Source organism: Pomacea canaliculata, linkage group LG7 (genome assembly GCF_003073045.1).
Source record: "Pomacea canaliculata isolate SZHN2017 linkage group LG7, ASM307304v1, whole genome shotgun sequence".
In the NCBI taxonomy this organism is placed as follows: domain Eukaryota; kingdom Metazoa; phylum Mollusca; class Gastropoda; order Architaenioglossa; family Ampullariidae; genus Pomacea; species Pomacea canaliculata.
This window is the reverse complement of record NC_037596.1, coordinates 15,426,921-15,441,667: the sequence shown is the minus strand read 5'-3', so window position 1 is coordinate 15,441,667 and position 14,747 is coordinate 15,426,921. Positions and strand designations below refer to the sequence as shown.

General features: G+C 35.9%; 1 protein-coding gene across 3 annotated transcripts; it reads left to right on the top strand.

Moving 5' to 3' along the window:
• Positions 1-645: 645 nt before the first annotated feature.
• On the top strand, positions 646-11,798 carry LOC112567907. 3 transcript variants are annotated; one of them, XM_025244789.1, is made up of 10 exons: positions 709-750; positions 3,306-3,467; positions 4,414-4,469; positions 5,509-5,630; positions 6,218-6,354; positions 7,292-8,029; positions 8,437-8,645; positions 8,905-9,387; positions 9,681-10,084; positions 10,462-11,798. In XM_025244789.1, exons 4-10 carry the CDS (start codon positions 5,516-5,518, stop codon positions 10,854-10,856), a joined length of 2,481 nt encoding a protein of 826 aa, XP_025100574.1. In that variant the 5' UTR covers positions 709-750; positions 3,306-3,467; positions 4,414-4,469; positions 5,509-5,515; the 3' UTR covers positions 10,857-11,798. The 3 variants fall into 3 exon arrangements, with proteins under 3 accessions (XP_025100572.1, XP_025100574.1, XP_025100573.1); XM_025244787.1 differs by lacking the exon at positions 3,306-3,467 and having other exon boundaries at positions 646-750; XM_025244788.1 differs by lacking the exon at positions 709-750 and having other exon boundaries at positions 3,130-3,467.
• The last annotated feature ends 2,949 nt before the right edge of the window (positions 11,799-14,747 follow it).

Genomic DNA, 14,747 nt, shown 5'->3' with positions numbered 1-14,747 from the left:
GTGTTGACAATTGCACTGAATTTTAAGATTTTCGTACAGTTTGTGTTAACGTAATATCATGTTTCCATTCTTCTTGCTAACAATCCACAGTTTCCTTCAAACATATTAAACAAATATTTCAGTACCCAAAACTCTGACTCTGCCAAACACAACCAGTCTCAAAACAAATCAGCAGATAATTAACTCAGTGAAAAGCAACATATCACCTGTGTCTGGATGCGAATGTGTTGAAGTACATTGTACACTATGAGAGGTAATATATTTTCACAGATGATCAAAATGTGAAAAGCTGATACTGTTTACAATTAATTTATGACTTTTTATGTATACCTGGGTGTTTCAGCTGTGTGTTCCTTTCTTTATATGACAGTTAAATACTAAGATTTTATACAAAATATGTTTTATTCCTGATAAGCTCAACAACCTAGTTCAACAGGTCGGTCTAACAGCTACTGATATCGGCAGACAGGCAACCTGCTGTGGTTGTCTAGCGACCTTTGAACTATGACTGTAAGTCACATGCTGTAGTAGAAGGCTGATAAAAATAGACAGTCTATGATTTCGGGAATTTCCAAAATTTATACAGTAAAGACCAGGGATTGCGAACGAGTGTTGGCTCCTTGTGGTAAGAAGCAAGGTTGAGGGAGTGACCAAGCGGGCCAAATAGATATTTTCGGGAGACTTTGCTACAACAGCTTCCGCTGCAGAGTAAAATGGCGGATAGTGCGGCCACAGAAGACGAGCCATGAGGTCAGTGAGAAACAAACTGTGTCGAATATTCCATGTACAGCATGCAGGCACGCAAACATACGATTTCATTGATTTAAAATGCCTATTTTCCTAGCTTTAAATCCTCTTTTAGAAGCATAGTATTGTAATACGGGCTAAAAATTTACTCCATATTTGTGATAGCGGTAGACCATAATGCAGTAGCGCACGTAACTACGCATGTTGTGCACTTAAATATAGGTAGGTATGTTCGAACATGTTTATACTCTTGGTTCTAGGTAAGTATTATAGTGTATCTAGCTATTTATATCTGCCCTCGAATGCATACTCCCATAGACGTTTTCTTCAATCAAATATATATCTTATGCTTCTACCCAAACATTATTTAATTAGAAAGTCTGCAATATTTCTTTAATCCTTTTTACCAACCGTGAAAGTATCGTTTATTTGATCAATTTTGACAAATGTCTGTGAAAGTTACAGAAAACTACTGATACTGCGAAGAAATTTCATTCAGACATTGGAAGCATTGTCTTTATATTAAACCTATCCAAAATTGTTGATTAAAATATACCTTAGATTGAGGGATATTTGTGCACTTTTGAGGTTTGTGTTATGGCTCAGTTAAAAACAAACAAAATGAGTGAGGTAAAACTTTTTTAAAGTAGCATGCAACTGTAATAACCCATATTGGGCACATAACCACGTGAAAAGACAAACAACTACACAGTCATATATACTTTCACACACAAACACAGACAGACAAGATAGCCCCATGCAGAGAGAACAAAAAGGATACACAGACACCTCTAATGTAAGATGCTAAGTTTAGCTTGATAAAGCAGTATTTTTTTAAACCACATACATACAGATATATATATATATATATATATTACTTTTCAGTTTGTAACAGCTGATATACTAAAAGCTTATTTTCTTTCTCATTCTCTTGTTCTTTCCTTTTTCCAGACCTTTGGATCTTTGGGCATATCAATTGTCTTTGCATATACATATATAATCAAAGATACATAATCATTAACGCATGCAGTCAGGTTCAAACAAGAGATAAACTATTGGGGGAATGTCGGTGCACCCTCTCCACCTCCTAAATCAAACTTTAATCAAAAAAACATGCTTAAATGCACACAGATCTACTTTTGTATATATATATATCTATAAAATGCCACACATACATATTTACTCAGTTATATCTGCTGATATTATATAATCCCACACACAAACACACATGTGCTAACCCATATACAGATATGCCTACTCATCTGCTAATATAATTCGCCCTACACACGTACACATAATAATTTCTTCAATATGAAATCATGTATACACACACACTCATATCTTTTTATATATATATCTCCAGATATACACATATTCTCACTCATATTTGCTTAAAAAGATATATAATCACGCACACATGTATGCACACGTATGTCTGCTTATATATACATATATAATTGTTATACTCCCAGCACATATAAACATTCTTTTATTCCTCCTAGGTCACCGCCCTAAGTAGTAACAAACCCATCTAATCTAGTCTTTTTTATATCAATAAAAATAGAAACTTATAGGCATTAGGATTGTAAGTACTGTACAATTAGATGATAAATTATTCCTATGTTGATCAGAAAATATTTTACAGTTAATAGATTATAACATGAAATCATCTCATACTTCCTTAGAGAAAAAGAGTTTAGAGAGCTTTTAATTTTCGGGAGCTAATGTTTTCTACATTTATTTACTGAAAAGAAGCTGTTCATTGTCCTAAATTTATTAAAGGGAGGTAATAATGGGTATGAAGCATTTTTCAAAGGGGTTCTAGTCAAAAGGTACTTTTTAAATTTAGTTTTATTTGTAATCTAGCTCTCTAAGCCAACTCTGGATTTACTACCTTTGAAAGGAGGCATCTATTGTTTTTAACATCTGCCATGGTCTTGCTTTTTTTGTTTATCCATATTTCACTCAAATAGAGTAAATTTAATCCTTTGAAAAACTAAATGCTGTACTTCAGTTCACAGAAAAGACATTGTGTCTAATAGTAACTAATTTAAGTCTTGTGGGATATCATACTTGATAAATAGCTTAGTGCAAGATACTATTTCACCAAATTTGCATGAATATTCTTCTTTTTTGATTAAAAGTACCTACAAATATTGCCACATGCACAGAAAAAAGATTCGTGACATAATGTTTGTACCCACATAATTAACATATAATTCCACTTCCCCTACTACCTTACTACCCTGATGACTTTTTTGTAAACCTTCTATGCATGATAAGATAAGATAAGATAAGATTACTTTATTGTCCAGAAAAGGAGATTTGTCTTCCAGCATGCAAGCAGTCAGAGTAAAAATCAAAGACATCAACAATAACATCAGCAATGGCAGAAGTGAGCACACCCACACGCACACACGCCCGCATCAATGACAATACATCAGTGGACAATACATCAGTTCCATGACTACATAATGACAGCGTATAACAGAGATGGGATTACGTCATCCCCATTGTGTAACACTACTAGTCGCTTATAGTCTTTTGTTTGTTGACAGCAGAGATGGCCGATGGGATGAATGACCTCCTGTAAACGTTCTTTTTCACAAGAGGGACTCTCAATCTCCGTCCTGAGGGCATAGGCTCGAAGCGGGGGTTGAGTGGATGGGTGGGGTCAAGCATGATTGTGTTGCTTTCCGGACAAGGGCTGAATCGTACAGGTGGGAAAGGCTTAGCTGTTGTGAGCCTACGATTTTGCTGGCTGTGCTTATGACGCGCCTCAGTTTGTTCTTGGTTGTCACGCTTGTCTGGCCATACCAAGACACAATATTAAATGTAATTACGCTTTCTACCAGCGCACGATAGACATCTACCAAAATGTGTTCGCTTACATTAAAACTACGAAGCTTCCTGATCAGATACAACCGTTGTTGTGCCTTCTTATGCACTGTCCCTACATGTTCAGTGAAATTCAAACTATCGTCTATTACTGTACCAAGATATTTGAATGTTGTCACCCTTTCAACCTCTTCATTTCCGATTACTAATGGAGTGGACATTTCTTTTCCTTTCCTCTGGTCTATAACTAGTTCTTTCGTTTTTCCAACATTTAGTTCTAAGTAGCTGCTTTTGAACCACTCGCAAAGGGCCTGCACTTGTGTGGTATAGTGAGCCAAAGATTTCTCATCTCTCAGGTGACCAATCAGTGCCATGTCGTCTGCATATTTAACTAAACAGAGAATTCCGTTATTTATTTGCATCTCATTGGTGTATACAGAGAATAATACTGGAGATAGAACACATGATGATAATGTGTTTTCAAAATGGAAGGACAATATTCACATAAAAATGAGGAAGAAGCATACATACTTGTAACTTATACCAAAAATTATTTTTTTAAACTGAAAGTAAATAAATGATTATCTCCAGTTACATTTTGGCTTTTGAAATGTCAGCAAATGCAGTTCAGCTATGCAGTTATTCGTGCAGCTTTTCAGTAATTATTTCTCTTTGATGTACTACACAATATATATTTATATATATATATATGAATTTATATATATATATATGTATAGTACTAAAGAAAATTTAATCTTAATTTATGTGTATACCTTTCTATCATGCCTTATTCTGAAATGTACTAAATTACTTTTTTTAATGTTTTAGTAACTTCTGTCATCTTTGGGCTAATTGCCTTGCCTTCAATACAAGAAGAGGCTTACGTAAGTCCATTAATTGTTCCCTATCAGTACATCCTTAACTATATGAGCAAAATACTTTACAGTTCCATTTTTTTTGTTTTTATATATCAGCTATTAGTCTTTCTGCAGTCATTTTATTACATTGTCAGTTTGTTTGCCTGATGCCTTACAAAACTTTTGATACTGATTGGTTGCCCTTATAATTCTGTCTGTGTGTTTATTTAGTTAGTATTTTCATGCGTAGCCTGTGCTCATGCTAAGGTATTTGTGAGACCACATCCTTTGACTCATAAACATACGGAATGACTTATAAACTAGAAATTATAGTGACAATGTACCTCCTTAAAACTTCACCGTATACACACCATAGAATTAAATCTTCTTCTATTTCATTGTCTCCTGCTCTTATTGACCATAACTTGTCCCTCCAAGCGCATTCCTTTGCTGTCTTCTCTCTCATTTTTTTTCTGCCTGCCTTTTCCTTTTTTTAGTCTCTAGTCAAAAAATAAGATGCTAACAGTAAGCATACAACGATAAACACCATTCTTTTGATTAAGATATATTTTAAAGTCCAACAGCTGTGTTTAACCTAATAAGTTAAGCGCATTCATTTAACCAAGTTAAGCAACATACTCAGTATTAACCCAAAGTAGAAAACTAAATGAGAAGTAGGACATTGGACATTTTATAATTTAGATCAAATACCCAGCATGTTGAGCAACAGGCAAAAAAACTTTATATTCTAAAGAACTAAAATTAAATAAAAGCAAATGTTTTCAGTTGTAATAATATTCAAGTTTTATGACCATTCTCTTAGTTTTTTACATCAGTGTTAAAATAGAAAATCCTTTTTATTAACTTAAGATTAACAAAAGCAGCAAATTTAAGCAGCTGACAAAATTATATCTATTTTATAAAAAGGACATTGCAAGGCAGTTTAAGTTGTAAACTTTGCTTTATAATTAAAATGTTTTGCATGTCTTTTGTAATTGTAAAGGTACCAAACAGCATCGTGAGTAAAAGAAAATATAAACTTAAATTTATGTTTTGTCAAAACCAGGGTCCAAATGGCAAGTCTACTACCTTGCTTCAAGCAAACCAAACCCAGGAATAAGTCAAAGTCTATTAAAGAAATGTGCTACGATGTACCCGACACGTTATGTGACCGGATACATATTGAAGGTTAGATGCAGATCACGTCTGTTTATTTTCCTTTGCAGAGAAATATGTTTATTTTAATTGTAATCACCATGCAAAGTGCTCTGATTATAATTTGTAAGGTAAAACATATTGATAATAATAAATCTTATCAAAGTATTACTCCATTTTTGAAACAAAAAGAAAAGGAAAGATAAAACCAGACTATCAAGCGTCGGGTTCATATGGGTCTGTACATACAAAGTTTAAAAAAGTTCTAAAGATACTCAATCCAATTCAATATAATAAGTTTTGTAATATTTAATAGTTTTTATCTGCTTGACGAACAGATAACTTGTTAGAATAGGAAGAAAAGACCAAGAAAGTCTCATATGTAATGCAAATGGCAATAGCTTTTAATTGTATCACATTAAAGAAAACTTGTTTAATTGCAAAATAATTGTGCCTAACATCCAATCACTTTAATTAAAATAGTATTATGGTTTGCTATATTGGACAAATATTTTTTTAATAAACGTACTCATCTCCTTAAAACACTTCTGTTTTCAAAAACGTTACTGAGATTTGTTCAGACGAAGATTAAATTTATCAAACTAAATTATCATTCTCAGAGATCACAGGAAAGTCCGGCGCAACCGTTGCCCTTCGACCCTCAACTATTCCGGGCCATACGACGTTTATTATGACAGGCACTCGAAGTCAACATCTAGAAGCTTTACGACTGATCGGCACAGCGACAGGGCAACAGGTATGTTTAGAAGTGTTTCAATGTGTAATTTGTATATCTATAGCTTTTGGTTTCTCCTTTATAAAATTGACCTGAGGGTCTGGAAATAGATATCGAAACCTCATAATGAACACAGCATTGTCTCCGGTGAGATTTCTAATTGATGATAAATACATGATAGAGTAAAACCTTTAACAAATGCTAAAACATTCACTTTATTTGAATTGTGTACACTGGCCAAACTCTAATCATTTCATTTGAGGATTAAATTGTATTATATTTAGGAAAAAGATACACACATTCATAAAAACAAAGCGGGTATTTCAACTTCTTATGTAACGGAGAAAAAGAAATGTGTGAATACACACACATCTAGTCACAAATGATTTTCATGGTTTTTAAAATGTTTCAAAGTACAGTGTTCCCTCGTTTATCGCGGGGGATCGGTGCTATGATCAGCCGCGATAAACGAATTTCCGCGAAGTAGGGACATACATGCAATAATAATATATACATGTAAAACAATATCATGTGAGTGTAAAGTAAGATATTAATCATGGTATTAATACAGTACAATAACAAATTAGTGTAAAAAAATTATAACTGTACTCAGAGAAACCCAAAAAACTGATGCGAACTGGCTGCGAGATGGGAGATAACAATCATGGCTCGTCGCTTACGCATAGCAATGGATTTCTCATACACAATTATTTCTTTCTATCTACAAAATAACCATGGTATTTTAATAGAAATACTAATACAGCTTCATTTTTCGTCTTTTTTCCTGTTGAAGTATCTATGGTATTTTGTAGAACGAAAATTCCCAGCGCGGAAGTAGCGATCGATACTTTACTCAAAAAAAAACCGCGAAGTAGTGAATCCGCGATATATGAACCGCGAAGTAGCGAGGGAACATTGTACTATTAAATACAAATGTGTAATATCGAACATTTTCCAGATGAGGGAGTTGCAAAAAGCACAAACCTATTGGCTAGAATGGATTCAAGCAGCATTTCCTGAGTTTGAAAGTGAAACCTATTTCCTCCCACCTGTCCACATGAGGCGCGTGCCGATGACTCAGCAAAGTATTGCATGCCAGTGTGTATCTGTACTTAACATAGAAGACCAACCAAGGTCTCCTGCGAAGCATCCAGACATGACCCCATCGTCCACAGAACCACCTCAGATTTCGAACATTCCTTGTGTACAACAGAGCGACATGTATGATGATGAAGCAATTCAGATTGTTTTGTTTTCTCTTAAAACATTATCGGAGCTACGAAAAGAAGTTTTTATGTGTCTGAGTCAATTTTCTTTTGGGTCTTATTTGGGGGAACCCGGCTTTGCTCCAGCAACAGCCCATCTTCCGTTACCTAGCAACCTGCCGTCTACGTTACCTTGGAGCTGGAGACAAGGTGACTTTGATGTGCTCCTCATTCACAAACAGTACGGCTTTGTTATAATTGAAATAAAATCTGTTGGATACAGTACTGGACACTCGCAAGAAGAGAGAGATAAACATATAAAGAAGAAACTGATGGATGCTGTACAACAGTTAAACAAAGCGGAAGCCATGTTGTCATATTTGGTGTCAGACATTGCTTCTGGTGTGCGCATCACCAAAACAATCGCATGTCCAAACCTAACGGCTGCTCAGATACATCAAGTCGTTTCTGACTGTGATGAAGTGCGACAAGTTAGTAAAAGATTTGCTTCTTTACCATTTCTATTTAAAAATACAAATATAAAGTTTACTAGCTGATGTTATTAAGTAAAATAATTAAACGCGTGTGGTATGTATATATCTATTATTAAGACTCCATTAAATGCTATTCTTTTTGATTTTCCTTCTCTTCCTGTAATCAAGCATAATTATTACACTACACTTTAGATGAGAACAACAGTGGCATAAAATAAACGCTTGATACAGAAGTATATTTTGTAAATACTGTTAAATACTAATTATTATTCGTGTAATTATAAATACTTTCATCCTATGCATTAAATATACTCTTTTTATTTACTGTTTTTCATAACAATGTTCGTTTTTAACAATGTTACATGTTCTAGCATTGTTGACCTTTTTTGTTTTCATGTAATTAGGCCCTGTGTCAGTGTTTTAAACTGAGAGATCCTGACGACATGAAACATCTGATTCTTTCTTCTGATCATCTGTTTTTACCTCAAACTTTAAAACATGACATGAATGATAAGATAAAGGCGATAAATGAGTGGTGGCAACAAGTGGTTGGACCAGGTCCTGATGCACAGTCACGAAGCAGACATACCATGTACCTAGATATTTTAGCCAGGTAAAGGTAATAGCAACTAAATAGTATTAACACACAACACGTTTTAATTTATTCGAGCTTTTCTGCATGTAATTTATCAACTTTTACTAACCCGAAAAGTAATTTTAGACAATATTTGCCTTCGACTTAAATGTAGAGTTATACGCGAGTGAATAACAGCAGAAAAAGAAAAAAAATTAAGAAATTAGTGTTCCTGTAAACAGGGTAAATGCTCTTAAATATAAATTAATAAAGTGCAGTAAAAAAATTCACCTTTCAGGTTCTGTGGCCCAGCCTCTACTGTGACAGTACCATGCACAAATGAACCTCGTATCTGCATAAAAACTTTCGACCAGGCAGTGGCCCACGTGGGAAACTGTTACGCCGCTCATATGATACTTTTCCCCGAGCAAATCGACCTTCTTACCAGAGCGCCTCGTAGGGTATTCATGGCGGGTCCTCCAGGTGCAGGAAAATCTACTGTTCTTCTCCTAATAGGCCTGGTTTGGTTAGAAGATGGCAACGACGTTTACGTCTTGAGTACGTGGGACCGCAGTCTTTCAGCAACATTCAGAATTTGTTATCTGCTGCAAGAGACTCTGAAGACGCATCGCCCTGACATGGAGGGGACAGGGCATGTTCTAACCATCAAGAAAAATTTCAGACAAATGACAGACGTGGAGGAAGCGTTAACCGAACTTACAGAGCTGGCTAGACAGAAACCATTGCATATCATCGCTGACGAAGTGGGTCCTGACCTCGAGTAAGTCATATTTACACTTTCACTTTCACCACTATGACCCCATTGTCTCGATCATCAGATAGCTGCTCCTATGAAAAGGTATCTATCTATATATGTATATGTACACACACAAAACACATCCGCAAAGTAAAATATTTATTTGAGCGTGTATTTGTGTGACAACACGCTCTTCTTTCTTTGGTTGTTGAACAAAAGCATTCGGACATACTCATATACATCAGCAAACTCGCGCTCATGTTCACATATTTTATAACTTGACCGTGTACTCAACATGATTTCTTTCTTCTTGACAGGTCAGAATACTATATCTTTCCAAAATTCTGTGAGAGTCTGCTACAACGTTGTCATGGTTTTGTCGATCATCTCCATTTCTGGGTGGCAAGTAGTCACAACAGTGTCGCACCAGAAGAGTTTTACAAAGAGGACAAAGTAGGCTGGGAATGGAATTGTTTCACGAGACCACTGCGCCCACCACCATGTGTGCTCCGAGAAATCAAAAAAGCCGTGGAGATTAAGATGGGCATAGTTCAGGATTACAGTGAGAGAAGTGTACCAGACCACACGGATGGCCCACCTGTAAAGTGGTTTTACCATCACCCTGAACAGCATGAATGCTCAAGGGTTGAAGACTGTGATGTTTGTGGTAAAGATGTGGCAACCTTCCTTATTAAGAAACTCCGACTGTGCTTGTCTGCTTGTGAGTTCTTTGTGTATTATTATTATCATCATCAATCATCAATCATCCATCATCATCATTAAAAAAGTTACAAAATAAATGCAGTTAGAAAACTAATAACAATTAAAATGACACCCCCACAACTTTTCCAGTCTTAATCTACTTTAAATATTAATGAAGAAAACATGGATAATTTCATCAAATTTACAGAAATAATATATCGTACTAAGATTAGTCATTTAAAGAAAACTATTTTGTGTTTGATTTTTTAAATAAAAAAAGGACAAAATTAATTATAAACAGTTACTGCGTCTAACATCTTTACTTTCCTTTTTTGCACTCTTTTGATAATGGAATAAATAATTTTTTATCAGAAATTTCCGATTTTCTGTTAACAGCCGCTGAGAGTGATTCTGCATTAGTCAACAAAGAGAACCCTTCTGGTGGCAACAGACCTAGACTATGCTTGCAGTACAAAGATGTATTTATTTTGTCTTGGGGTCAGCTTCATGAAGATGCCCCTGTCTTGAAGGCTTTGAGAGATGCTGACATCCCAGTGAGAGTGATGAGCGACTCGGAGTCAGACATCGAGGACGTGGCTATAGCCTGCAGTAACGTGGTGTGGGCGGCCAGACAGCAGTTGGTGTGTGGCTCAATGAGAAAGGTTGTCGTTGTTCTCAGCAACTACGATGACAGTAAGGGACAGTACGTCTTCACCCGTCTATGTGCCATGTCCAGGTGTACATCACAACTGGTGGTCGTTTGTCCTCCACCCGAAGATGAGTCGGACTAATCAAATAGTTCAAAGGGTATTTTTAAACACATGTAGTTTTACATTTATGACAGCATGTGTAATAAATAACACACACACAGTGCTTTCTGGTTGAGTGTTATGTAAGCAGAAAAAGAATAAAAATGCAACATACCAGGCTACGGACAAAACATATATAAATTCATAGGATTTTCAAGAGATACCCTTAAGGAGTGGTGATGGTCCGTAGTGATGCTTGTTTCAGCAGCAATGCTTTGATAACAACTTCTCACACGCCCATCAAAACACAGAGTTAAGGTCTTCTGGGAATTTCACCTTGAGCGTTTAGAGGCAGAACATTTAGAACCTTTATTCTCACACTGTCTACTAAACTTGCTCTAGAGAAGTTTGGAAAACGTTTTGTTTATTTCTATGGATAATAATATCTGTGGATCAAAATACTGCAATAGTAAGGTCCTAATGAAGTAAACTAGTGAAGTGAACAGAACTTTTCTTAAACTTTAAAATCAGAAAGGAAAAGAATAAAGTCAGGTGGACTACATTTTTATATTTTTGTTGCATTTTTTGGGTGTTTTATATTTGTGATATTTGAATGAGAGACTTCATCGTTTAATTGTTTACTAGTAGCAAAGGATTTAGAAACCAACTTTGCAGGTGGAAATAAAGCAACTTAAGGTTCTGAAAATTTAGTTACAGAAATTTCACTAACGGTTGCTAAAGAGATCGATGTGATGATTGTTTCAGCAGTGATGTTTTGATAACGATTTGTCACTCGCTCTACAGAACACTGTTTGAATTAATCAATTATTTCCTTTATGTATTTATGGAATGTCAAGTCAATTCTAGTTTGAAGTACAGTGATACCTCGGTTCTCGAACGCCTTGGTTTTCGACCAAATCGGTATTCGACCAGGAAATTCGAGAAAATTTTGTCTTGGAATCCGAACAAATATTTGGAACTCGAACATCCGAACGTCCGAGATGAGCCGAGTTGAGCCGAATGGCGTTCATTCAGCCAGAGATCTGTAGGGACCTACAGATCTCTGATTCAGCCCAGCGCGCCTTGCTTGCGTCATCAGTGTGAGTGCAGAGAGAGAGAGTGACGTTTTTGTGGAGAGAGTCATGAAATGTGTGCAAAATGGGCAGAAATCGCAAATTTTGTTGAACAACATCACCCTGATAAAGTGGTAGCAAATAGAGCAGTTAACATTTTTAATGACAATGTTATGTCCACTTTCCGCAAAATTTTGCAAAGGAGAAAAAAACAGCAAACAATTGACAAATTCTTCCGTAAAGAAATCAGACAAGCAGCTGCAGAGCAAGATTCTGATTCTCCTCAGCAAAAGATACAGAGAACAGAAACACCCGAAGAGCAGTTACCCTCTGTTTTTATTGAAGAGGACTCCCCTTCAATACAATAACCATCCCCCTTCCCTCCTCCCTCCACGTTCATTCCCTCCTGCCATAAAGTTTGGTAGAGGTACAGTAAATGAAACACAATTTACTGTACTGTACAGTACATTTTATTTATTTTTTTTTTGTTTTAATAAATACACTTTTATTTCTTATTTCTTGTTGAGACTCATGTTTTTCTACATATTATATACAAATTAGGCCAGTAAATAGGCATTTTCTGGGGCTTGGAACGAATTAATCCAGTTTCCATTATTTCCTATGGGTTTCATTGCTTCGGTTCTCGAACAATTTGGTTCTCGACCGTCCTCCCGGAACGAATTATGTTCGAGAACCGAGGTATCACTGTATTTGGAACTCGAACATCCGAACGTCCGAGATGAGCCGAGTTGAGCCGAATGGCGTTCATTCGGCCAGCGCGATTTGCTTGCGTCATCAGTGACAATAACCATCCCCCTTCCCTCCTCCCTCCACATTCATTCCCTCCTGCCATAAAGTTTGGTACAGGTACAGTAAATGAAACACAATTTACTGTACTGTACAGTACATTTTATTTATTTATTTTTTTTAATAAATACACTTTTATTTCTTATTTCTTGTTGAGACTCATGTTTTTCTACATATTATATACAAATTAGGCCAGTAAATAGGCATTTTCTGGGGCTTGGAACGAATTAATCCAGTTTCCATTATTTCCTTTGGGTTTCATTGCTTCGGTTCTCGAACAATTTGGTTCTCGACCGTCCTCCCGGAACGAATTATGTTCGAGAACCGAGGTATCACTGTATTTAGACATAAATTAGGGAAATATTGACCTAATGGAAATATGATGTCAATAAAGCTGAGTTCGGAGATTATATTTTTAAAAGCTTTTCTGTTATAATCCGTATATTGGTTCTTGTGTCTGTAGGTCAGAAAACTGTAATTGAAAATATTTAATGGAATAAAAGAAATTTTGGTTAACAGTGTTTTCTACTCTTTTAAAATATTAAAACAAGAATGGTGAGGGACGAAACAAAATTCTGAAAGATGTGTCGCAGCACGTGTACCTTGTGTTGACTATTTTAATGCTAGAATTGTAACCTTTGACGTCGAATAAACCATAATTATGTTGATACTTATGATCTGATTTTTTAATGGCTTTTTTATACCCTCGAGCTTTTTATCTCTTCCAAACTCACACAAGCATACACCATGCACACTCTCCTCACATACAGGTTTTACTGTGCGCACTCATACAGGTAAACATACATCATCACAACTATATCTAAGTATTTTAACAACAGCACCAAGTTTTGTGTTTTCCTTTTAGTCCCACTTTCGGATTAGGGCTTTCTGTACAACATCTACCAGGGAGATAACTCCGCTACCTTCTATACAATCTTGGGAAATATAAAGACCAATGAAATGAACCTCATCAAAAAATCCTGATGCTAACACAACATACTTGGCTAATGTGTTTCAAATCAAGCTTAACGAATATTTAACATTAGAGATCTCAGTGTAACAAAATAATAACACTTATACTCATGCACTTCGTAAGGCTTTGTGTAATGAAAGAGATGACGAAGTATTACACAGTGATGCTGCTGGAGTCAAGGGGACATAATATGAACCATAGTGTTGAAAGCTTCCCTCCCACCCATTCTTTCATTCTTTCTCTCTCTTTTTTTTCTCTCTCTCTCAGAAAAGACCTTATTAAATAATAACGATATAAAACATGCCTTGTGCAGTAGATATTCTAAATTTTCCTCTACATCGTAGTCATGCGGTTGGAAAAAAATATGAGAAAATAGTAGAAAGAAGCACGTATATACACACACAGATGACATAACCTATGACCTTTCTAGATACTGGTAAGATTTTCTGGGAGTTAGATAGACAGCGTGGAGTTTTATTAAGTTTAACTGAAACCAAGTGTCTGACACACAAAAGGCACCTACAGCCTGCAGCTGATGATACTCGAAATGCTGGGGAACTGAAAGGTGACATTAGAAATTAAGTTCTGGACGGTTTTGAAAATGTAAACGTTTCTTCCACTTAAGTCTGCTATCGGATTACAGTGAATATAATGCCCTGTGTCCTTGTGAATAGGAACATTAACGACAGCTTGAACCCATCACCCTTTTTAGGCTGCACAACTAAAGTCGTCACACATCCAAGTGAGGAAATAATACTAGTTGAAACAACCTTTACTCGAGGTAAACGCTACAGTTCTCTTGTTGTGTACTTTACTACAAAAAACAGAAAATCAAAGTTTCGAGGTTTGCCTATGTATGACTGGTAAATTATCCCTTTCCATTAAGCGGTGACGTGTGTCCAGTTTGTCTGAGAAAGTTAAAGGCAGCGGAAGCCTCCCTAGAGACGATCAGACAAGATGCACATACATAAATAGTTTCTGTTAAAGTGTACACTTCTGTGTACTTTAGTCATGTCGTCGCTTGTCTGGCGATTACCAGTAAAGAAACAAGGAAGCAATACGATTCAAAATTAGCTTCCT

Coding starts and splice junctions, on each gene's coding strand:
- LOC112567907 (XM_025244787.1), top strand. CDS start 5,516: ATGGCAAGTCTACTACCTTGCTTCAAGCAAACCAAACCCAGGAATAAG. Junction 5,631..6,217: donor TGACCGGATACATATTGAAG/GTTAGATGCAGA, acceptor TATCATTCTCAG/AGATCACAGGAAAGTCCGGC. Junction 8,646..8,904: donor TACCTAGATATTTTAGCCAG/GTAAAGGTAATA, acceptor TTCACCTTTCAG/GTTCTGTGGCCCAGCCTCTA.